This window comes from Heptranchias perlo, chromosome 6 (genome assembly GCF_035084215.1).
Source record: "Heptranchias perlo isolate sHepPer1 chromosome 6, sHepPer1.hap1, whole genome shotgun sequence".
Lineage (NCBI taxonomy): Eukaryota > Metazoa > Chordata > Chondrichthyes > Hexanchiformes > Hexanchidae > Heptranchias > Heptranchias perlo.
This window is the reverse complement of record NC_090330.1, coordinates 23,218,267-23,244,438: the sequence shown is the minus strand read 5'-3', so window position 1 is coordinate 23,244,438 and position 26,172 is coordinate 23,218,267. Positions and strand designations below refer to the sequence as shown.

General features: G+C 42.7%; 1 protein-coding gene across 4 annotated transcripts in view; it reads right to left on the bottom strand.

Annotated features, from left to right (window-relative positions):
• Positions 1–26,172, bottom strand: part of ccdc169 (coiled-coil domain containing 169) — a 74,327-nt gene that overhangs the window by 15,721 nt on the left and 32,434 nt on the right. Inside the window, exons 5-7 of one of the 4 annotated variants that reach the window (XM_067985932.1) lie at positions 13,161–13,259; positions 12,810–12,839; positions 7,150–7,203 (exon numbers count right to left, since the gene is read on the bottom strand). In XM_067985932.1, the coding sequence (XP_067842033.1) occupies positions 7,150–7,203; positions 12,810–12,839; positions 13,161–13,259 (183 nt within the window). The remainder of the gene's footprint in view (positions 1–7,149; positions 7,204–12,809; positions 12,840–13,160; positions 13,260–26,172) is intronic. The other 3 variants (XM_067985933.1, XM_067985934.1, XM_067985935.1) reach the window with 3 other exon arrangements.

The window sequence follows — 26,172 nt, the reverse complement described above, 5'->3', positions numbered from 1 at the left end:
AATATGAAAGTATGCAGACCAATGGCAGATAGAATTTAAAGTGGACAAGTATAAAGTACTGCACATACTTAAAATTAAATTTGAGAGTAGGATTTGGATTCAAACTAGTAAAAGGCAAATTTAAGACAGCTTTTAGGAACTTCTTCTTGACCCAAAGGATGATCAAAACATGGAATGGAGTAGTGGCAGAGTACTGGAATCATTTAAGAAACAATTGAATGGCAAAATGGGAGGATGTTAGGATCTTTCTGGAAGGATGAACTAAGGTGGGTTGAATGGCTTTCCTCATCCCTAAATACTTTATGATTTTGTGATTGAAGCTGCAGCCAATTATTGAGCAGACAAGCACCGGTGAAGGCAGTAAGGAGGGTTTGGCTTGACCGAATTTTGTGAGGCCATCTGCTCCTCCTAAATTTAATATATTTTCTGTGCAAGGAAATTGAGCGCAGGGAGCCTGGCCAGCAGAGGGATCGGCTGAGGTGGGGGAAGCTCTTAAAGGGCTGTTGTTTTCCATTAAAGGGCATGCCTTTTTGGTCGGTTGAACAAACCCTTTCCTGGTAACAATAATGCAAGCAAGAAGAAATGCGAGAAGAAAAAAGCTTGAAGGTTCCGCTGCAGGAGTTACACCAAAATAGGGCGGCTTGTCTAAGAGAGGTGGCCAATCTTCTGTCTTTGTTAAAACTTTGGAAGGGAGGCTGCAGAGAGAGTGAATCAAGTCTCCCAGGACCATATTAGTAGGGAACAAATGAGGAGGAAGTTTTGCGTTATCAGAAGGTGTGCAGCCACCTTTCAATACATTATTTTGCGATTGGGGCATAGTTTGCATGGGCCAAATAATAGCGCGCTGCAGCAGCCCCAGGTAGGTAGCACGCAAAGCTACCCAGAGACAACCTTTCCCTCCTTCTGCACACTCTTTTATTGCAGAGAAGCTGAAGTACACACTTTTTATGGGGCACACAAATAGCTTGCTTATATTATAACACAAAAACGTTGAAAGGTGTGCTCCGAAATAGCACTGCCACCAGAAACGACATGCAAGCTGCAGCACAGTGCATTCATACAAGGGGAGATGTGTACTGGCCACAGGGGTGGTTGCTTGGTTCTATAGATACTGTGGGCTCGATTTTAGCGTCGGGTTTCCTGCGGGTTTCCAGCGGGGGGGGCCGCGAAAATCCCGATATTTGGTCACGTGACCGGATCGCGCAGCGATCCCGACCACTTTCGGGTTCCCCGATGACGTGCGGGGCTGCGTGCGTGGCCCCCGCTGGTGCAAATCCCGCAGGCAATTAAAGCCAGCGGGGTTCCACTTGAGAGTACTTACCTTGCTTGTTGAGGTCATTTAATGAGCTGAATCAGCTGTCAAAAGAGGAAGTGTGGGATTTTACCTTCATCGCAGAGTGTTTCACACACTGGGGGAAACAGTCTCCCTCCAACCAGGCGTGTTGCAGGGGACAAGGTGCACTCCACGGGGGAGAGCCCTCACCCACGCAGGAGGCCACCGCGTCACATAGGGCAACCCCTGCCCCCCACCACCCCCCGCCAAGCCAGAGGACAGACCGACACAAAACCGCAGCCCCAGTCCGGGGAACCACCCACCTACCCTGCACAACCCCTCAGACCAACACCTGCCAGATGGGTGGTGCGTGGACACCCTCGGAGGACGAACAGCATGACCAGCCCCAGCAGCCTCGCAGTCCACGCCGTCCGCCACAGAGACGTGGAGCCCCCCAACACGGTGTTGTTGCACGCCCACCTGCACAGCAGGAGGGAGGGCTACCGCAGAGAGAGACGCATCGCAGAGGGCACTACCCTCGCCACAGGGTCCACAGACCGAGGCGCAGCTCCCCGGACCTCTCCGAGCAGCAGTGCACACGGAGGCGCAGATTCGCTCGACATGTAGTCGTGGAGATCTGCAGGCTCTTTCATGCCGAGCTGCTCCTGGCTGGCCCCAGCACCAACTGCCTACTTGTCGTTGTCAAAGTCACCACTGCCCTCCACAACCTCTCCTCCGCATCCTTCCAGGGTGCAGCCGGGTACACCGCCGATGTCTCTCAGTCGTCTGCGCGGAAGAGCCCTGCAAATACACCTGCACCTACTCTGCAGTAACACGATGGGTGGCATCAGTGGTGGGTCCTCATAGTGATACCCAGGAGCGGGCATTATTGGACACAACGGACAGGATTCGCGGAGACATGGCAGTGGTGGTGTCAATATAATGTGTGATGTTTGTTGCTCTGAAATTCAATATAGGTAACACCCATGGCAAACCCTCAGACACCCTTGTGCACCCCCTTCATGCTCACGACACGTTTGCCTTACGCTGCCTACTGCACATATGTGATGCATGCCCTGTGGCTGCAGCACAGGTGGTGGCAGGTTGAGTGAGGCTGGCCGTGAGGGAGATGCACGAGAGGGTGAGTATGGGATGGAGCCATGAGATTGTATGAGGATTGGGTTGCTTGTTAGTGGCAGGATGAGTACTGGCGAGGTGAGTAGGTGGAGGTAAGATGAGGATGGGGTTTGAGTGGGTATGAGGGGTGATGTGACAGAGTAGTGTTGGCGGTGCCGAAGGAGATGTGGGGTGGGGGCAGTGTTGTGGCAGACGGAGTGTAGGGGAAAGACTTCGTGTTCTCACTGTGGCTGACCTACTGCGGTCATTGCAGCGCCTCCTGCACTGTATGCAGGTGGGCCATATGTTGGTGGCGCAGGTGACCCCCTCTGCCACCTCGAGCCAGGCCTTCTTGGTGGCAGAGGCAAGCCGCTTCCTCCCGCCCGCCGGGGGGAAGATCTCTGTCCTCCCCCTCCTCCTCACCCCATCTGATGATACCTGGGGTGAGGCATCATTAAACTGGGAGCAGCCTTCCCCCTGGGCTGCTCCATGCTGTAATTTGTTCCATTGGTTGCAGCATCTGTCAGTGGAGGACTGCCCCTTTAACTAGAGAGCCTCCAGCTGACAGATCGTACTGCGCATGCGCAGCCTGCCCGACGCGCAGACCAGCGGCGCGGACCCCGGAGGAGCAGGTAATTGATTCCTATTAGTGTGTTGCCTGCTACGATCGCGCGGGCAACCCACTAATTTCACCGAGCGTGTTGACCACGCTCCCGAAACCCAACCCGCCGGAAACCAGCAGGCCTGGTAAAATCGAGCCCTGTGTGTTTGCTTCCAGGAGAATGTTGCTCACAGGCATCCTATGAGCAGGGCAAGGCTGCCTGTAAGTACCCTCTTCCTTTCTGCACCTCTTGCAAGGCCATTGCTCCACAAGGCTACTGCTGCTCCTGTTCCTCCTCTTGAAGCAGGGGTGGCCAGTATCACTCCCATCTTTCAGTAAAGAAAGCAACTCTCTGTGCTAACAGAATGGTTGAAATCCAAGAAATGCAAAACAAAATCCCAATCTCAGCAAAAAAATGTTCGCAGAAAAGCTTCTTCAACTCTCCAGATAGATACTAAGGGCAGCATTTTAGCACCCGCTATCGGGTGCGTTCCTGGCGGGGGGGCCCCGAAAATCATGAAATCCCGGAGCGGGACCGGAGCCCACCTCGAACCCGCGCACTTCCGGGTTCCCCGCTGACGCGCCAGCGTGTGCGCGCAGCCCCCGCTGGTGGGAATCCCGCAGGCAATTAAAGCCAGCGGGATGCCACTTGAAAGTATTTATTTTGCTTGTTCAGGTCATTAACTGACCTAATTAAGGGATTATGTGAGGAGGGGTGGGATTTTAGAGCAACCTGGGACTGTTTCCCACACTGGGGGAAACACTCCCAGTTCAAATGGACCTGTTGCAGCCATCAGCCTGTGGCAGCTGCAAAGGTCCATTTGACAGGTGGGGGGGGGGGGGGGGGGGGGGAGACCCTCACTCATTGCAGGAGGCCACTCTGTCACTTGGGACAAAGTTTGGCCTCCACCACCCTCCTCCTGACAATCAAAGTCACCAACTTGCACACTTACCCCGGGGTCCAGACACATGTACCTAACTTGCGGACCCCCTCAGATGTACATCTTCTCGATGGGGGCCGCCATAGCTGCAGTCATGACCTCCTCGGAGGGCGAACAGCATCACCAGCCTCGCCATCCATGCCGTCCACCTCTGACACGTGGAGCTCCACAACAGAGTGCTGTGACACATCCACCTGCACAGTAGGAGGGAGGGCTACCGCAGAGAGAGATGCGTCGCAGAGGGCACTACCCTCGCCACAGGGTCCATAGACCGAGGCTCAGCTTCCTGGACCTCTCTGAGCAGCAGTGCACACGGAGGCTCAGAGTCACTCGACATGTGGTCGTGGACATCTGCAGCCTCCTTCATGCCAAGCTGCTCCCGGCTGGCCCGAGCACCATCTTCTTACCTGTCGCTGTCAAAGTCACCACTGCCCTCAACAACCTCTCCTCCGCATCCTTCCAGGGTGCAACTGGGGACATCACCGACGTCTCTCAGCCGTCTGCACAAAAGAGCCCTGCAAGTACACCTACACCCACTCTGCAGTGACACAATGGGTGGCATCAGTTGTGGGTCTTCATAGTGATCCTCAGGAAAGGGCATTATTGCACAGACCAGACAAGATTCACGAAGACATGGCAGTAGTGGTGCCAATATAATATGTAATGTGAGTTGGTCAGAAATTCAATATAAGTAACAACCATGACAAACCCTCAAACACCCTTGTGCATCCCCTTCATGCTCACGACACGTTTGCCTTACGCTGCCTACTGCACATATGTAATGCATGCCCTGTGGCTGCAGCACAGGTAGTGGCAGGTTGAGTGAGGCTGGCCGTGAAAGAGATGCATGAGAGGGTGAGTACGAGATAGAGCCATGAGATTGTATGAGGATTGGGTTGAGTGGTAGTGGCGGGATGAGTACTGGCGAGGTGAGTAGGTGTAGGTACGATGAGGATGAGGTTTGAGTGGGTATGAGGGGTGATGTGACAGAGTAGTGTTGGCAGTGCAGAAGGAGATGTGGGTTGGGGGCGGTGATGTGGCAGACAGAGTGTAGGGGACAGAGTAAGTATACTCACTTTGGCTGACCTACTGAGGTCATTGGAGCGCCTCCTGCACTGTATGCAGGTGGGCGATATGTTGATGGTGCTGGTGACCTCCTCTGCCACCTCGAGCCAGGCCTTCCTGGTGGCAGAGGCAGGCCGCTTCCTCCCGCCCGCCGGGAGGAAGATCTCTGTCCTCCCCCTCCTCCTCACCCCATGTATTGATACCTGGAGTGAGGCATCATTAAACTGGGAGCAGCCTTCCCCCTGGGCTGTTCCATGCTGTGATTTTTTCTGTTTGTTGCAGCATCTGTCAGTGGAGGACTGCCCCTTTAAATAGAGCTCCTCCAGCTGACAGATCTTACTGCGCATGCGCAGTCCGCCCAACGCGCAGATCAGCAGTGGGGAACCCGGAGGAGCAGGTAAGTGGATCCAATTAGTGGATTGTATGCTACAATCGTGCGGGGAGCTGACTAATTTCACCGGGCGCGTTATGCACGCGCCCGATAGCCCCCCCGCCGAGAACCCACAGCCCTGTTAACATCGGGCCCTAATGATCTGACTACTTGCAGGTGAATGTCCCTTTAAATATTGCTGGATATATCCATTTCCAACGTGTACAGTCTAGAACCATTGGGTGGATCCAACACTAAGCATTGACCAGGTCAAAATTAATTAAAATTGCACTGGGGTCCTACTGACATCATAGGACCCCGATTTGCATACTCTGGCCACCTATGTCCAGGTCCTGATCAAAATGGTGGCAGACAGAATGGCAGTGGGGCCAGGGTGGTAAGTTCTGCGTCCCATTTTGGTTGTATTGCCGTCCTGTTCCTGCCCAAAAACGGGGATGAAAATTGTACCCATGTTCTTAAATTGGTCTTTTTGTAAAACATTCCCGAGATCACTAAGTCTGCAGAGAATGGTTTTTAAAGAGAAGAGTAGTCAGGCAGGTTTAGCCAGAATCTGAATATACTTCAACATTTGTGGTTTTCAGAGGAAAGAGATCAAACCACATAACAGTAGCTAAAATTCTTTGTGATGCCAGAAAATAGACATCGCTTAATAGTCAACAGATCTCTAACTGACTGGGGAGTCCAGAACCAGGGGTCACAGTCTCAGGATACAGGATATAGGGTATGCCATTTAGAACCGAGATGAGGAGAAATTTCTTCACTCAGAGAGTGGTGAACCTGTGGAATTCTCTACCACAGAAGGCAGTGCAGGCCAAGTCATTAGATGTATTCAAGAAGGAGATAGATATATTTCTTAATGCTAAAGGGATCAAGAGATATGGGGAAAAAGCAGGAACAGGATACTGAGTTAGATGATCAGCCATGATTATATTGAATGGCAGAGCAGGCCCGAAGGGCCGAATGGCCTACTATTGCTCCTATTTTCTATGTTTCTATGACCTTGGAGGTTACCACAAACACAATTCAAGATTGGGAGGAACAAATCAAAGTGTACAGTACCTGATGCAAGTATAAAAAAATTAACAACAGTACGCACTCAAACTGTAATTACGTTGATAGCACCATTATTTCTTTAGTGTGTCCTTTTATATTTACAATAAATTGGAATGTTTTAAATCCAAAGTTAATTGACCTTCAGACTTTATAGTATTTTTCAATTTGCATTACAAAGGTCTAGATTACAAATGATGAAATTAAAAGGGTCTTAGCATCACAACTTCTTTTTAAAAAATTAAATAGTTGCAAGAACTATGATTAAAATAACATTGTTCTGTTGAAATCAGTCCACTTATGATTTAACTATTTTTTGCTTAAACACGGAGAGTTGATTTAAATCAGGAGCCAAATTGCCATTTGCAGGAGATAGTCATAAACCCAAGGAAGTTTAAACATCAATTGTGTATCCAAATGCAGCTCCATCATACTGTTGAGTTCATAAATCAGGCAGTATTGCAATGATTTCCAACATCAATCAATATTTTTAAAAAAATCAATGGAATGAACAGAAAATGACAAATAGATGATAATGTGGATCAGAATTCTTTGCAACAAATTTGAGTCCTAATGATTTTCTTGTGTGTTAATTTTAACAAGGTTGTAAATTAGTTTACAAAATCATTAAAACTAATGCCAAGGAACACATTGGAATCTCTTGTTAAGTACTCCCTGGTTCCAATTTGTTCAACAAACGTAATGAACTTACTTGTGCAATTTCTGCCAGGTATGTGCGACGTTCATCATTGGCTTTATGATAAGCCTGGAGGAAAAAGTTGTTGAACAAAGAATGACAATTAGCTAACTGATTTAATTATATGAGAATTGATGTTACTTTAGCTCAGTGCTGTTCAACAGAAATTGCTGACTAGCCACAGGTGTGGTTATGGCGACACAGTTTTAGCCATGTGCACTAATTTTAGTGGAAAATGCCTCACACTCAAACAATACAGGTAAATGTACTTCACATATGTATACTTAACAAACATCTACCAGCATTCAGTAACCAAGGAAATAAAGCACTCAAAAGAATCAGAAAACACTTGCACTCTGCTTACCATTTAACCAACAAATGCACAAAACGGTTAAAATACATATGCATAGCTGTACTAATATCAGTATTGAGATCACATATTCAACGATGGTGTCTATTACTCATTGTTTCGTTACGAATCAGAAATGCAATTAGCTATATCTGGTTTCCCAATTGGCTACATATGGCTAGTGGCTAACATATTGGACAACACTGCTTTAGCTCAATAGTAACTGCTGGGCATGAAAAAGTTTGTTTTAATTACCAGAATTTTGCAGCTTAAAAGAAATGATCCACTAAAAATAAGTTGCTTTTTATTTAGAATAATGTATATATTTCATCATTTTTATATCTAATGCAGTCCATGCCAATTAACAGACAATTGTTAATGAGCACATTTGTTTAAAACAATCAATTGCTCAGCGAGATTGATTTCTTATACTTTTTAAACACAAAACATATTTACTTATAGTAAGTTTAGATTGGGGTGTTGCTACTTTGATGACACAATTCATAGGCAAGAATTCAAATGAGAAACATATTACATCAATTGAGCTTGGGTGCAGTTTTGAAAAATTGGAGAATTTATGGAAAGAAACAACTATCTTTTTAGATCTCATTCCTGAAAAGGAAGATCACCAAAGTTGCGTAAATAGTTCCAATATAAAATACTCGCTCCCAATAACATTGAGAAAAAGATCATTTAAAATCTCTTCCCTGAGAGAAGATACTACCAATTCTGCCTTCAAAATTCTTCTGGAGACAAGTTATTTCAGGTCTCCTGGTTCAAAAAGACCAGCTTAGATGAACCCAGCATAACAGTTCCATTAGTTAGTATTTTCTCATCAACGTTCTCTCCTCCCCTAAAAGTACTGACTTCATACTGGGCTCCAGTTACCCTCCAGTACCATGCCCACATGGTGTTATTCACATGTGAGCCTTGATAGTGAGTGTTGGCGGGCTATTTACTTGTGGCAAGGAGGAGATGAGGCGTCAAAACCAAGCTAATCCTGTCCTCATTTGATGTCCACACACAAGCAATTCCAGTAGATGGCAGCTGGACTGTGTTCCCCTCCCCTCCAATCCAGGGGCGCTGCAATCTATTGTAGTACCTCCACATCTGTCTCGGCTGAGACCAGCCAATTCAGCACACACCAGGTTTATACCCTGTGACCTTCCTGGTCTGTTTGGCTTAACTACTCACTGCGCAAACTTGTTGAGCTACCAAAAGAACCCAGGACCAAACTTCTTAATTGCAATGATGCATTGAGATCAGCATTCAATACCAGGAAGGATACTATTCCCTGCTACTGCAATGGCTGTCACTCAGGAGACACAAAATAATGGGTCTCCAGAAATCTGCATATATTTTCCTCGGGTTTCGCAGAGTAAGACTGCCCTTTAACATCGTGGATGTTCTCTGCCTCAGGATCTTTTTTTCTGTTGGTTGTGAGAGTTGGATTATTACACAGAATCTTGATAAAGCAGTTACATCATTAATTGCTATAGAGCTATGCTAGTAATTAATTACGTTGCTAGTAGCCAGACTATTAGCTCTGAAATAAAGTAGCAATCCCAATCAGAAATCATCTTTTGGTGGGTTGGGCCCATTTATGGAAAGCCAAAGTAAGAACCATTAAACATTTATGCATTTTCTCAAACTCTTAATGGGAAGTAACACTAAGCAAGATCCAAGCTCTTCTGCCCAAGTACATCTCAAATCTAGTATGCACTGAAAACAATGAGTTTGATTTCTGGGAGAAGTCCAAGACCAAGATGGATGATAACAATTAAGTTCTGTAGCTGAATACTGAATTTACCCAAAATATCTTGTACCTATTGGAGCCCTGAAGTACTAGCCCATTTCTAACAGCAGTTAATGCAAATCCCTCCTCCTCGACCTTGATGAATTAACCAATATGAACATACGAATTAAGAGCAGCAGTAGGCCATTCGGCCCCTCGAGCCTGCTCTGCCATTTGATAAGATCATGGCTGATCTGATTGTGATCTCAACCATACTTTCCCATCTACCTACTATAACCTTTGACTCCCTTGTTAATCAGGAATCTATCTAACTCAGCCTTAAAAATATTCAATGACCCTGCCTCCACCGCTCTCTGGGGAAGGGAGTTCTACAGACTCACGACCCTCAGAGAAAAAATTTCTCCTCATCTCCGTCTTAAATGGGAGATCCCTTATTTTTAAACTGTGTCCCCTACTTCTAGTCTCTCCCACAAGGGAAAACATTCTCTCAGCATCTACCCCTTCAAGTCCCCTCAGGATCTTTTATGTTTCAATAAGATCACCTCTCATTCTTCTAAACTCCAGCGTATACAGGCCCAACTTGTCCAACCTTTCCTCACAAGATACCCCCCTCATCCCAGGAATCAGTCGAGTGAACCTTCTCTGAACCGCCTCTAAAGCAATTATGTTCTTTTCTAAATGAGGAGACCAAAACTGCGCACTGTATTCCAGATGTGGTCTCACCAATGCCCTGTACAACTGTAGCAAAACATCCTTACTTTTATATTCCATTCCCCTTGCAATAAATGACAACATTCCATTTGCCTTCCTAATCACTTGCTGTACTGGCATACTAACTTTTTGAGATTCATGTACTAGGACACCCAGATCCCTCTGTACCTCAGAGTTCTGCAATCTCTCTCCATTTAAAAAATATACTGCTTTTCTATTCCTCCTGCCAAAGTGGACAAGTTCACATTTTCCCACATTATACTCCATCTGCCAAATTTTTGCCCACTCACTTAACCTTTCTATATCCCTTTGCAGACTCCTTATGTCCTCTTCACAACTTATTTTCCTACCTATCTTTGTGTCATCAGCAAATTTAGCAACCATACCTTCGGTCCCTTCATCCAAGTCATTGCTGATCCCTGTGGCACTCCACTCGTTACATCTTGCCAACCTGAAAATGATCCATTTATGCCTACTCTCGGTTTCCTGTTAGCTAACCAATCCTTTATCCATGCTAATATGTCACCACCTATATTGTGAGCTCTTATTTTGTGTGGTAGCCTTTTGTGTCACCTTGTCAAATGCCTTCTGGAAATCCAAGTACACCACATCCACAGGATTCCCTTTATCCACGTTGCTTGTTACTTCCTCAAAGAACTCTATTAAATTAGTCAAACACGATTTCCCTTTCACAAAGCCATGTTTTTTTTTATTCGCTCCTGGGCATCGCTGGCAAGGCCAGCATTTATTGCCCATCCCTAGTTGCCTTTGAGAAGGTGGTGGTGAGCCGCCTTCTTGAACCGCTGCAGTCCATGTAATGAAGGTTCTCCCACAGTGCTGTTAGATAGGGAGTTCCAGGATTTTGACCCAGCGACGATGAAGTAACGGCGATATATTTCCAAGTCGGGATGGTGTGTCAATTGGAGGGGAACTTGCAGGTGATGTTGTTCACATGTGCCTGCTGCCCTTGACCTTCTAGGTGGTAGAGGTTTGGGAGGTGCTGTCGAAGAACCTTGGCGAGTTGCTGCTGTGCATCCTGTAGATGGTACACACTGCATCCACAGTGCGCCAGTGGTGAAGGGAGTGAATGTTTAGGGTGGTGGATGGGGTGCCAATCAAGCAGGCTGCTTTGTCCTGGATGGTGTCGAGCTTCTTGAGTGTTGTTGGAGCTGCATTCATCCAAGCAAGTGGAGAGTATTCCGTCACACTCCTGACTTGTGCCTTGTAGATGGTGAAAAGGCTTTGGGGAGTCAGGAGGTGAGTCACTCACCACAGAGTACTCATCCTCGGAACTGCTCTTGTAGCCACTGTATTTATGTAGCTGGTCCAGTTAAGTTTCTGGTCAATGGTGACCCCCAGGATGTTGACTCTGCCTGATTGCATTGAGATTTTCTAAGTGCCCTGCTATAACCTCCTTAATAATAGATTCTAGCATTTTCCCTATGACAGATGTTAAGCTAACTGGCCTGTAGTTTCCTGCTTTCTGTCTCCCTCCTTTCTTGAATAGAGGAGTTACATTCGCTATTTTCCAATCTGATGGGACCCTTCCAGAATCTAGGGAATTTTGGAAAATTAATACCAATGCATCTACTATCTCTGCAGCCACTTCTTATAAGACCCTAGGATGAAGTCCGTCAGGACCTGGGGACTTGTCAGCTTTTAGTTCTAATAATTTTTTCAGAACCCTTTCCCTGGTGATTGTAAATGTTTTAAGTTCCTCCCTCTCTTTCACCTCTTGATTCACAATTATTTCTGGCATGTTATTTGTATCCTCTACAGTGAAGACGGATACAAAATATCTGTTCAATTCATCCGCCATTTCCTTGTTTTCCAGACTCACTTTCTAGAGGACTAACGTGCACTTTACTTACTCTTCTCCTTTTTAAATACCTGTAGAAACTCTTACTATCTGTTTTTATATTTCTAGCTAGCTTTCTCTCGTACTCTAATTTCTCCCTCCTTATTATTCTTTTAGTCATTCTCTGCTGTTTTTTATAATCTGTCAAATCTTCTAACCTGCCACTAATCTTTGCGGAATTGTATGCTTTTTCTTTCAATTTGATACTATCTTTAACTTCCTTAGTTAGCCACGAATGGTATGTCCTTCCCCTCGAGCCTTTCTTTCTCACTGGAATGTATCTTTGTTGAGTGTTATGAAATATCTTATTAAATGTCTGCCACTGCATCTCTACTGACCTATCCCTTAACCTAATTTCCCAGTTCACTTTAGCCAGCTCTGTCTTCATGCCCTCATAATTGCCCTTAAAGTTTAAAACACTAGTCTTGGACCTAGTCTTCTCTCCCTCAAACTGAATGTGAAATTCAATCATATTGTGATCACTGCTACCTTGAGGCTCCTTTACAATGAGGTCATTAATTAATCTTGTCTCATTACACATAATGTGTAAATGTAGTTTTAAAAAATTATGTATATCCAGCATTGCTGAATTGATTTTATACAACCTGCTGTGGACATACAATATTCACTCCCTGCTCAACATAAGTCTCTTGCCAAAAAATGACTTTGGCTTTGTCAATGCTCAATGTGTAGTGCTACCCAAACCTATATAATTACACAAAATCATCAATATATGCATCTGCCATATAATCTGTAATTTACCACAGCCCAAGAAAACAAGTAAACTTTGCACAATTCAAATTAGAAAAAATACTAATTCCCTCAAAACTTAGCATGGCAGCACCTATTGCAAACCTGTTAGGAATTGATTGATTCTTTAGGGCTCAGGTGGGTACAAGATATGTTGGGATAAATTCGTTGATCCCACACTTCCAACCGAGAGCCGTGCTCAAAAAGAGTGCATGTTGGAGGGAGGACTACAATTCTGCAATGCAACTCACCACTGGGAATGCAGAATCAGTGAATTTATCCTGTTATTTAAAAAAAATCAAAGTGGTGCATTACATTGAGTACAGTATATTCAAAATATATGTCTTTGCAAATTTACATCAAAATTGTTAATCGCAACAAAAAAAACAATATATTTGATACAAAAATGTTGCAAATGAAAAATTGTTTTTCTCGGCATTAAATTATGCAAAACACCATACAATAATTTGTTACAATTTACACATTTGCAATGTAACCATTACACTTTCAGTACCGTTGAGAACAAGCCTTTTCTGGCTCAGATAAATGGACATACTTCTAACTAAGAGGCTTCCACACTGCTAAACAAAAGAGAGACAAACCTTTGCTTCTTGATCTATTCTCCACTCATAATTTTTCAGTTGGTTTTGTAGGCTTTTCTTCTCTTTCTCCAATTGCTTTATCAGTTGTTTTAGTGCACCCTGCAAAAGTTCAGCATCATTTTTTGAGATACTGTAATCTGCTGCTTCTATGTCCAAAAAATAATTCAGTAATATTTGACAACTTTAGTGTGAAGTTTTCAGGATCTATAAGGTATTATAATTTAAATCATGTTTTATTACATTGCTTTGTATATTTGTACACCTAAAGAACAATATGGCGAGGAACCAACTCGGGAACAGGCCATTTTAGATCTAGTATTGTGTATCTTATCTACTGACATATCTTTCAATCTAATTTCCCAATCTACCTCAGCCAACTCGCCCCTCATACCTATGTAATTGGCTTTGTTTAAGTTTAAAACTCTGGTTTCAGACATAAGTACATCACTTTCGAACTCAATGTGAAAGTCTATCATATTATGATCACTCTTTCTCAGAGGATCCCTTACTATGAAATTACCAAATAACCCTGTCTCATTACACAAGACAAGATCTAAAATAGCCTGTTCCGTGATAATTTCCTAGAACAATACATTGTGGAACCAGTCTCGAATGCATTCCATGAACTTGTCCTGTAAATTACTTTTGCCGATTTGATTTGCCCAGTCTATATGAAGATTGAAGTCCCCCACGATTATTGCATTACCTTTGTTACAAGCTCCTCTTATTTCTTGATTAATACTCTGACAACAGTATAATTACTGTTAGAGGGCTTAGAAACTACTCCCACCAGTGTTTTCTGCCCCTTGTTTTTTCTTATCTCCACCCATACTGATTCTACTTCCTGATCTTCCGAGCCAAGATCCTTTCTCACTACTGTCCTTATGTCATCCTTTATTATCAGGGCTACCCACCCGCCTCCTTTTCCATTATGTCCGTCTTTTCGAAAAGTCAAGTACCCTGGAATATTTAGTTCCCAACCTTGGTCACCTCGCAACCACGTCTCAGTAATTGCTGCTAGATAAAACCCATTTATCTCTATTTGTGCCATTAATTTGTCTATCTTGTTACGAATACTTTGTGCAGTCAGATAAAGCACCTTTAATTTTAACTTTTTACTATTTTTCCCTGATTTGACCTTATTCATTGATGCACTATTACTATTAAACTCTCTGTCCATTCCTGTCACACTCTGCTTATCTTTACCCAAATCCCTAAACTGCTCTATGACCTTGACTTTTCTCTTTAGATGTATACTTTTCCCCTCAACCGAACACCCCCCCCTTTTTAGTTTAAAGCCCTATGTAGTTATTCGATTCGCCAGAACACTGGTCCCAGCCTGGTTTAAGTGGAGCCTGTCCTAACGGAACAGCTCCCTCTTTCCCCAGTACTGGTGCCAGTGCTTCAAGAATCGAAACTCCTGTCTTCCACACCACTCATTGAGCCACACATTTAACTCTCTGATCTGATTGACCCTATTAGGGCTCATGGGATTGGGGGTAATATATTAGCGTGGATTGAGGATTGGTTAATGGACAGAAAATAGAGAGTAGGAATAAACGGGTCATTTTCGGGTTGGCAGGTTGTAACTAGTGGGGTGCCACAAGGATCAGTGCTTGGGCCTCAGCTGTTTTTCAATCTATATCAATGACTTAGATGAGGGGACCGAATGTAATGTATCCAAGTTTGCTGACCATACAAAGCTAGATGGCAAAGTAAGCTGTGAGAAGGATGCAAAGAGGCTGCAAAGGAATATAGACAGGTTAAGTGAGTGGGCAAGAAAGTGGCAGATGGAGTATAATGTGGGGAAATGTGAAATTATCCACTTTGGTAGGAAGAATAGAAAAGAATATTTTTTAAAAGGTGAGAGACTAAGAAATGTTGGTATACAGAGGGATTTGGGTGTCCTTGTACACGAATCACAGAAAGTTAACACGCAGGTACAGCCAGCAAATTAGGAAGGCAAATGGTATGTTAGCCTTTATTGCAAGGGGGTTGGAAAATAAGAGTAAGGAGGGCTTGCTGCAATTATATAGGGCTCTGGTGAGACCACACCTGGAGTACTGTGTACAATTTTGGTCTCCTTTCCTAAAGAAGGATATATTTGCCGTAGAGGGGTGCAATGAAGGTTCACTAGATTTATTCTTGAGATGAGAAGGTTGTCCTATGAGGCGAGATTAAGTAGAATGGGCCTATATTCTCTGGAGTTTAGAAGAATGAGAAGTGATCTCATTGAAATGCATAAAATTCTTAGAGAGCTTGACAAGGTAGGTGCTGAGAGGCTGTTTCCCCTGGCTGGAGAGTCTAGAACTAGGGGTCATTGTCTCAAGATAAGGGGTCGGCCATTTAGGACCGAGATGAGGAAACAGTTCTTCACTCAGAGGGTTGTGAATCTTTGGAATTCTCTACCCCAGAGTGCTGTGGATGCTGAGTCGTTGAGTATATTCAAGACTGAGATCGATGGATATTTGGACATTAAGGGAATCAAGGGAATCGGGGATAGAGTGGGAAAGTAGAGTTGAGATCGGAGATCAGCCATGATCTTATCTAATGGCGGAGCCTGGCCAAACCAAATTAGGATTAATACTATGGAGGATGAATTCCTGCAGTGTGTACGAGATGGTTTTTTAGACCAGTACGTTGAGGAGCCAACCAGGGAACATGCTATCCTAGATTGGGTATTGTGCAATGAGAAGGGGCTAATTAATAATCTTGTTGTGCAGGGTCCTTTAGGGAAGAGTGACCATAACATGATAGAATTCTTCATTAAGATGGAAAGTGAAGTAGGCCAATCCGAAACTAGGGTCCTAAATCTAAATAAAGGAAACTATGAAGGTATGAGGAGTGAGTTGGCAATGATAGATTGGGAAGCTTCATTAAAAGGAATAATGGTGGATAGGCAATGGCTAACATTTAAGGAACAAATGCATGAATTGCAACAATTATACATTCCTTTCTGGCGCAAAAACACAAAAGGAAATGCGGCCCAACCATGGGTAACAAAAGAAATTAAGGATTGTATTAGATCCAAAGAAGAGTTATATAAAGTTGCCAGAAAAAGTAGCAAGCCTGAAGATTGGGAGCAGTTTAGAATTCAGCAAAAAAGGACCAAGAGATTGATTAAGAGGGAAAAATAGAGTATGAGAGTAAACTTGCAAGGAACATAAAAGTGGACTGTAAAAGCTTCTACAAGTATGTAAAAAGAAAAAGATTAGTGATGACAAATGTAAGTCCCTTACAGTCAGAAACGGGAGAATTTATAATGGGGAACAGGGAAATGGCAGAGCAATTAAACAAATACTTTGGTTCTGTCTTCACGAAAGAGGACACAAATAACTTCCCAGAAATGCCAGGGAACCAAGGGACTAGTGAGAAGGAGGAATTAAAGGAAATTAGTATTAATAAAAAAAGTGCTGGAGAAATTAATGGGACTGAAAGCCGATAAATCCCAGGGCCTGATAATCTGCATCCCAGAGTACTAAAAGGGGTTGCCATGGAAATAGTGGATGCATTAGTTGTCATCTTCCAAAATTCTATAAATTATGGAACAGTTCCTGCAGATTGGAGGATGGCAAATGTAACCCCAATATTTAAAAATGGGAGAAAGAAAACAGGGACCTGTTTAGGGAGTAGTAGGGAAAATGCTAGAGTCTATTATAAAGGATGTGATAACAGGACACTTAGAAAATATCAACGGGATTAGACAAAGTCAACATGGATTTATGAAAGGGAAATCATGTTTGACAAACCTACTGAGTTTTTTGAGGATGTAACTGGTAGAATAGATAAAGGAGAACCAGTGGATGTGGTTTATTTGGATTTTCAGAAGGTCTTTGATAAAGTCCCACATAAGAGGTTAGTGTGCAAAATTAAAGAACATGGGATTGGTGGTAATGTACTGGCATGGATTGAAAATTGGTTAACAAACAGGAAACAGACAGTAGGAATAAATGGGTCTTTTTTGGGGTGGCAGGCAGTGACTAGTGAGGTACCGCAGGGATCAGTGCTTGTGTCCCAGCTATTCACAATATATAGCAATGATTTGGATGAGGGAACCAAATGTAATATTTCCAAGTTTGCTGACGACACAAAACTAGGTGAGATCGTGAGTTGTGAGGAGGATGCAAAGAGGCTTCAAGGCTATTTAGACAAGTTGAGTGAGTGGGCAAATACATGGCAGATGCAGTATAATGTGGATAAATGTGAAGTTATCCACTTTGGAAGGAAAAAACAGAAAGGCAGAGTATTATTTAAATGGTGATAGATTGGGGAATGTTGATGTACAAAGGGACCTGGGTGTCCTTGTACACCAGTCACTGAAAGCAAACATGCAGGTGCAGCAAGTAGTTCGGAAGGCAAATGATATGTTGGCCTTCATTGCAAGAGGATTTGAGTAAAGAAGCAATGATGTCTTACTGCAGTTACACAGAGCCTTGGTGAGACCACACCTGGGGTATTGTGTGCAGGTTTGGTCTCCTTACTTCAGAAAGGATATACTTGCCATAGAGGGAGTGCAGCGAAGGTTCACCAGACTGATCCCTGGGATGGCAGGACTGTCATATGAAGAGAGATTGGGTCGACTCGGCCTGTATTCACTCGAGTTTAGAAGAATGAGAGGGGATCTCATTGAAACATATAAAATTCTGACAGGGCTAGACAGACTGGATGCAGGGAGGATATTTCCCCTGGCTGGGGGGGGTCCAGAACGAGGGGGTCACAGTCTCAGGATACGGGGTTGGACATTTAGGACTGAGATGAGGAGAAATTTCTTCACTCTGAGGGTGGTGAACTTGTGGAATTCTCTACCACAGAAGGCTGTGGAGGCCAAGTCACTGAATATATTTAAGAAGGAGCTAGATAGATTTCTAGACACAAAAGGCATTAAGGGGTATGGGGAGAGAGCGGGAAAATGGTATTGAAATAGAGGATCAGCCACCTCTATCTCAATGAATGGCGGAGAAGACTCAAAGGGCCGAATGGCCTGCCCCTGCTCCTATTTTCTATGGCCTACTCCTGCTCCTATTTTTTATGTTCTTATGTTCTTATTTGAAATTTGGGAAATCGACAAGATGTTCAGTCAGAATTTACTACAAACAAAATCTTTCAAGCTTTCATTGCAGAAAATGTGGATTGTCAAGCATTAAAGGGCAACATTACAGTTGGGTAGGGTGAATATTTCAATGCAAAGTACTCTTTTCCTATTATGCTAATATACTAATGTTGTATATTATAGAAGGAATCTAACTTTGAATAGTCTTGTCAACCTCATGAATGATCCAACATTTCATGTCGGAGTCATCAAGAACTTGCTCAGCTGATGCTGATAGCAAATCAGTCAGCAAATGATTCCATAGAATCAACAAAAATTAGCATAATTTTCAGTTCCGATGCTGATCCTAAATGGACTATAAAATTCAGTCGAGGCTAACTGCACCAGGAGCCAACCTCAAGTAACGAATTTAAAAATCACTGGTGGCTTGTACTCCACAAAGTTGAAATGAAGTAATCCAAAATCAAATTTTTCTTACCAGCTAGCAGAGATTTGAAACTACTCTGGGGCTGAATTAAATTGTGATGTGGAGATGCTGGTGATGGACTGGGGTGGACAAATGTAAGGAATCTTACAACACCAGGTTATAGTCCAACAAATTTATTTTAAAATCACAAGCTTTCGGAGATTATAATAATCTCCGAAAGCTTGTGATTTTAAAATAAATTTGTTGAATTAAATTATAGCAGGGAAATTTTCGTGCTCAAATATGTGCTCCTTGCAGCAGCGCTTTAAATAAGAAACTTTTATTTAAATCTTGAAATTTCAGTCAATATTTTCTTTGCAAACTTTTATCCTTTTTGAATAATGTTCTCATTTGCATATTTTCTCTAAATTATTGTTAACATCATTCCAGTAATTTATGCAGTGAGAGAATGAACAGCTATTTCAGCAATTACAGCACCTTAATTCTCATGCACCCAGCTTCCATCTATTCCCTCACAGTAATCAAACATTACAAGACTGTCCCAAGTGTGTGAACGCAATACTCCACCTGAGGCCTAACCAATGATTTATAAAACTTCCTTACTTTTGTACTCTATGCCTCTATTAATAAAGATGTGGAGATGCCGGTGATGGACTGGGGTTGACAATTGTAAACAATTTTACAACACCAAGTTATAGTCCAACAATTTTATTTTTAATCCCACAAGCTTTCGGAGGCTTCCTCCTTCCTCAGGAAGGAGGAAGCCTCCGTTCACCTGAGGAAGGAGGAAGCCTCCGAAAGCTTGTGGGATTAAAAATAAAATTGTTGGACTATAACTTGGTGTTGTAAAATCTATTAATAAAGCCCAGGATCCCATATGCTTTTTTTTAAAAACAGCCTTCTCAACTTGTCTTGTCACATTCAAAGACTTATGTATATGCACCCCCAGGTCTCTCTGTGCCTGCAACTACTTTAAAATTGTACCATTTAGTTTATATTGCCTCTCCTCATTCTTCCTACCAAAATGTATCACTTCACACTTTTCTGCATTAAATTACATCTGCTATGTGTCTGCCAATTTCACCAGTCTGCCTTTGACCTCCTGAAGTCTGTTACTATCCTCCACATTGTTTACTACATTTCCAAGTTTTGTGTCATCTGAAAACTTTACACCCTCTGTACCCAAGTCCAGGTCATTAATATATATCAAAAAGAGCAGTGGTCCTAATACTGACCCCTGGGGAACACCACTGTATACTTCCCTCCAGTCTGAAAAACAGCTGTTCACCACTACTCTGTGCTTTCTGTCTCCTAGCCAATTTTGTATCCATGCTGCCACTGTCCCTTTAATCCCATGGGCTTTAATTTTGCTAACAAGTCTATTATGTTGTACTTTATCAAATGCCTTTTGCAAGTCCATATACACATCAATCGTACTACCCTCATCAACCTTCTCCGTTACTTCATCAAAGAACTCAATCAAGTTAGTCAAACACGATTTTCCTTTAACAAATCCGTGCTGACTTTCATTTATTAGTCCATACATTTCCAAGAGAATATGCAGCAGCTCTATGTCAGTGTGAAAACCAGCATTTAACTTTTCTCTTTTGTAAAAAAAAATTTTGAAAATTTTAAATTTAAAAATTGTTTATAACTGGATCGTTAGTCATTAAATGTCAGTTTTTGTGCTTCAATTTATAATCTGTTTGTTTTTATTTAGTTTTTCAAAATAAATTTGGGGGAAATTAAACAAAAGGTTCATTTAACCCCGTTATAGACTTTGCTGTTTCTGTGTCAATGATCTAACAGCACCTGCCAAATTCCTTACAATTGTTGAAGATTGGTATTATAGTGCAAAACTATGGTTAATGCAGTATAGAAATTCCTTCAGATAGGGTAATTGTTAATTCTAATGGTCAAGAACCTCTGCAGTGGCAGCCTCTTTTTATATTATACAGGTAACAAACCCTTAGTATACTACGAGGCAAGGCTGCTGAATTTCAGTTTTGAGAGCTAACCCTATGGAATTATGAATACTTCTCCAAAACACTGGTAAAAATCTGACTCCTAATAGAAAAATAAGAATGGAATATGACTTATTCCATCACTGTAGCCCAGCGGTCTAATCCATTGCATTTAATATAGGACTGTAGAAAGATAGCTTTAGCACTTTGGTGGGTTACCAAACAATAGTGCTATCTGCTACAGACTTCACTTACTATCCCTTTCCTGTAATTAAGTCAGTTCCCACCACTGTTTCTGACAATTCTTTAATCCTTAAGGGTCACATTGCTTTGGCACAATTAGGACCTTAAAGCCATTTTATGTGAAATTGCAGTAGTCCCACCTAGTACAACCTAGCTGGATTGGTCTCTCAGAGCCACTCAGGGTGGGTATTCACTTAATCTTCAAAAAATTAGAATTTGAGCCTTCAGTTTGACTGTCAAAATAAAATCAGCTGTATTTCACAAATTAATCTTTAGCCTTCAAACTTTAAATGCTTTTTTTTTTACAAATGCAATTGAAAAGCGGAACAGGCTCTTGGGGCTGAATGGCCTGTCCCTGTTCCTATTTTCCTGTATTTCCTTGGCAGGATTTAAATGGAAACTCATGTTCAGGTAAGAGGATCATTAGATCTTTGTGCTTTTTGGATTGCCAGGTGAGTTTCCAGCTTCCAGATCGCTTCTTTCTTACTTTTTTTTTGGACCTCCCCTTTTACTACCTGCTACTGCCACACTCCCCTTCAGCTAGGAAACTTTGTGCTGCTGACTTTTCTCTAGTTGTTATTTGTAGTCTTCCATGACCTGGTAGCAGCTGACTTCAGTTACTACAAAATGCCTGTAATATTAAACTTGCCCATTAACATGGACTGATTCCCCACTCCCCAGTTTGCTGCTAATAAAAGCTTGATGACTTATGAACCATATTTTCTTGTACATGTTATGTGTACCACAAGAAAATATTTAATTTACTGTTAGAGGATAAGCTTCTTAGATTCAAATTAATTTCAATCCTTTCTTTGATATTTAGTTTAATTACATTCTGATTCAATCATGGCTGTTTTATGTCAGTGGAAGATATCAAGTGGCCTTAATTGGTGCAACTGGAATGCTATTGGTCACATTTCTGGTCATCAGTGTGAGTAGAATTATTCTGTAAAATGCTACCGGGTTGGAAGTTTTTAGTCTATTTTTTTTATTTGTATTTGTTTTGCAATGTCTAGAATTATAGCTCCACAGCAATCTACAGAAATTTAGCAATACACAATTAAAGAATGCTAATGAAGTCTATGAATATTCAAAACATCATTCACTGATTATCTTTTACAGACAATTTGGTATTGAGTTGGATTTTACTCAGATTGCAGAATATAAAAGTCTGAACCCATCAGAACTGACCCACTCTTAATTTATTGGGGTAATGAGATTAGTGTTGATTATTCTTCATTATTTTGTTATGGAAACCACATTAGTTGCCAATTTCAAATTCTACTGCTGTTACTCTACACTCATGACTCCTATTAAGTTTGACCAGGACAAGCTTGTGTCATTTCATTCTGTCTGACACACAAATATCCATTTGAACTCATTTCTCTGTGATGGGATAGTTTCATTAGCTTTCAATAGAACAATTTGAAGTGATGTACAGCTGCATCAGAACAGTAAGAGTAAGAGCTAATAGGACTCAATACACCCAACCGAAGTACATCTCCTGATGGCAAGTACCGAGACATGTACCACCCACACTATTCATACTCCTAATTGAAGAAGGCTCAAAAATAACAAGAAGCATTGAAAGCCTAACAAGGGGAAAATGGAATTTAAAAGAAATTTGCAAAATATTTCTTAGGAGTTTTTGTAAATATTTCTAAACAATCTGAAGTTCTTGCTATACTGGGCATAATGGGTGTAAAATGAGGTAATAATACTGGTTTAGTGAAAGATGTGATTCAAACCTTTTGCACAGCAGACAAGCATCAGCAGTGTACTCAGGCAATGTTTATCATCAATTGAGGCTTGATAAATCATAAGATATGAATATCCCTTAGTAAATAATTACTAATTGAAATTATGATGTGGAGATGCCAGTGATGGACTGGGGTTGACAATTGTAAACAATTTTACAACACCAAGTTATAGTCCAGCAATTTTATTTTAAATTCACAAGCTTTCGGAGGCTACCTCCTTCGTCAGGTGATTTTCACATCGTTCACCTGACGAAGGAGGTAGCCTCCGAAAGCTTGTGAATTTAAAATAAAATTGCTGGACTATAACTTGGTGTTGTAAAATTGTTTATAATTGAAATTACATTTACCTGTGGAATAAAAGTTGTACCAGTGAAAGCAATTTACAAAAGGTCTTTTCTATTTGGTTAGAATATGGCACTTGCTACCACATGGAGTAGATGAGGCGAATAGCATAGATGCATTTAAGGGGAAGTAAGATAAGTACATGAGGGAGGAAGGAATAGAAGGTTATACCGAGAGGGTTAAATAAAGTAGGTTGGGAGAGGCTCGTATGTAGCATAAACACTGACATAGACCAATTAGGCTGAATGGCCTGTTTCTGTGCGGTAAATTCCATGTATTTAAACATCCTATGTGTCTCAATAAATTGCTTTGAAGTCTGGTGTGGGAAGTGTGGTGGTGCAATACATGAAATTCCCCTTACAGTGTGTTCCTTACCTCAGTCGTGCCATCAAGAGAAATTATAGAAAAGAAGCTGAGTGTTTGGGTACGGTGTATACATTACTAAATTGGTAATCCAGAGGCCTGGACTAATAATCTGGAGAATGTGACTTCAAATCCCATCATGGCAGTTTGAGAATTTGAATGCAGTTTTAAAAATTTGGAAATAAAAAGTTGTGTCAGTAAAGTGACGACAAAGCTGTCGGATTGTCATAAAAACACGACTGGTTCACTAATATCCTGTAGGGAAAAAACCCGCCGTCCTTACCAGGTCTATATGTGACTCCATTCCCACAGTAAAGTGGTTGGGGGAAAAATTCGATAAGGGTCCATTTTGCGCGGTGTTAGTGCGCTAACACCCCGCGCCCGACGGACCCTGGGCAGGCAAGTTTAGACCCAAGGGAGCACTTACCTGCAGTCGGCGTTCCTTTCCAGGCCTTGCACGTGGAATCAATGCAATTTGCACTTTCCACCACTAGAAGGAGCTCCATCTCTTAAAGGAAGGATGTTTCTTAGAAATCTCGTAAAAGGTAGCTGGTACCTGTTACTTGCTGAAAATAACAGTCTACTGTCAGCATGGAGTCTGAACAGAGATCAGACATCACACACGTAAAACACAGATGCAGATCCCATCCCTATGTTTACACACTGATGAGTTATGTTAAAACATTGAATAAACGTTGCACACTACTAAATCCCATATCCTCCAATCTGCACACCAGACCTCACCAATCTGCCGATCTGAGTTGGTACCAGATCTGCGAGAGTGCATGCACCAAGGTTCTCTGCTGATGCACTAGACACCTTGGGTGCAAGAGGTGGACAGAAGGAGGGGCATCCTATATCCGCAGGGAGGAGTTGGGGGGGGGGGCGGGGGTGGGCAAGAGGCCGTCCAGACATATACTCAAAAAGCAGTGGGAGGCAGCGGGGCACAAAGTCAATGCCAGGCGCACAGCATCATGAACAAGGATGCAGTGCAGGAAGAAGGTCAGTGCTTTGACATGAGTGGTCAAGGTGAGTGAGGTCAACTGTCAAGTGGCGTCTCCTACCAACTGCACCACGCACTACACCCCACATACCAATAAACTCTTTCCCTCAATACTCAATTCTTCCAATCAGATGCTTCCTCTCACGCTTACACATTACCACTGTTTCAAGCCACCCACCCACAACTCACAGGCCACACACACTGGCAGCTGTTCAACCATGACAGGCACATCACCCAGGCACACGTCGCGATTTCTTGCAGGAGAAGGTGGCGCATATCAAGAGGCAGCAAGCGGCTGTGGCATTTAACCTCTAGAGCCTGTTCCACCATTCAATGAGATTATGGTGGACCTGTGACCTAACTCCATAAACCCGTCTTAGCCCCAAATCCCTTAATACCTTTGGTTCACAGAAATCTATCAATCTCAGATTTAACATTCACAAGTGAGCTAGCATCAACTGCTGTCTGCATCTCCCACCCTTTGCGTGTAGAAGCATTTCCTAACTTCATTCCTGGCTCTAAATGTTAGGCTATATTCAAGTCTAGGAGACCTCCAAAAACAGTTACAAATGTCTCGGCAGCCAGAAGCAATAATCCAGCCATTAACCTGTAAATCCTGCATGGTCCCTTTAAATAGCGCCGGTGGGGGGTCCTCCAGGCACTCTAAGACACGTTCAGATGGTCGGGGTTAAGACTGTGCGTTGAGTTGAGCGTTAAGTCCTAAAATGGTGTCTGTCACTTTAAATCAGCGTTGCACACTGATTGAAGCCATTTTCTCCCTACTTTTACATGATTCCAGCGTTCATTATCTGCGCCTGGGCAAACTCCTATACCAAGATGGTGTCTGGCGCAAGTCATGCAGGAAACGTGCGTGCGCATCCAAGACACCATCTTGGATGTCGGAGAGGCCGTGTAGCATCAAAACAACAGGCGCTACACGGCCCAATTTAGACCCACTCAGTTGTATCAAACCTCTACAAAGAAAAGTGGGTTAAAAAAGCAAACCACCACTTTCTCAGGGTAACTAGGGGTGGGTAATAAATGCCAGCCTTGCCAGTATTGCCCACTTCCTGAGAATGAATTTTTAAAAAGTGATAGGGAAGATAAATCAATCTGGCCTACTCTTGTGCACTCCTAGTGGCCAACATAAAAGTGGCATGAGCAGAAGTCTGCAAACAATTGAGTTGGCAGCCCCTCAACTTGTAAATAATGAATCATTCAGGGAGACTCAAGAGGGGAGCGGGGAAGAAGATGGTTTAGCCTCCATCACTAAAACCCTAAGTAGTAGCTCTCTGGTACCATATTAGTATATTTGTTTAAATATAGTACACATTCAAACATCAATTACAGTCTTCTAAAAATGGATTTTAATCTGGTCTTTGAAATGCAATTTTTCACAAGAAAAAGCTTGTGTAACTTTGTTTTACAGGTGTGCTAGAAGGCCCACAGAATTTCTAACACCATTGTTGTTTTTTTATATTTTATTAGAATTTGTTCAAGTACTCCTTCACAGTCAATACGCAGAGATTTTGAGAGATCAAAATAATGTCCCCCAACAAATGTAAAGGCAAATTGCTCTTCAAGACCAAACTTGCAACACCAACTGGGATTTGCTCCAGTCAGATTTCAAGGTCTACAGCCTTGAGGAATCCAGTGACCTGTGCCAAGCAGTGGATTGATTGGCCTTGTAGAGGATAGTGAAGGCTGCTGCGCTACCAGTGATACAGCATTTGGACTGACTGACCAATTGTGCTTGCTCTATGATCTTAATTTTCATGAGAGAGCAGTAGCAAATTTACTGCTTGTAAGTTAACATACACCCCAAATCCCAATCTTACTCAGCAATCAAATTTCCAAAAC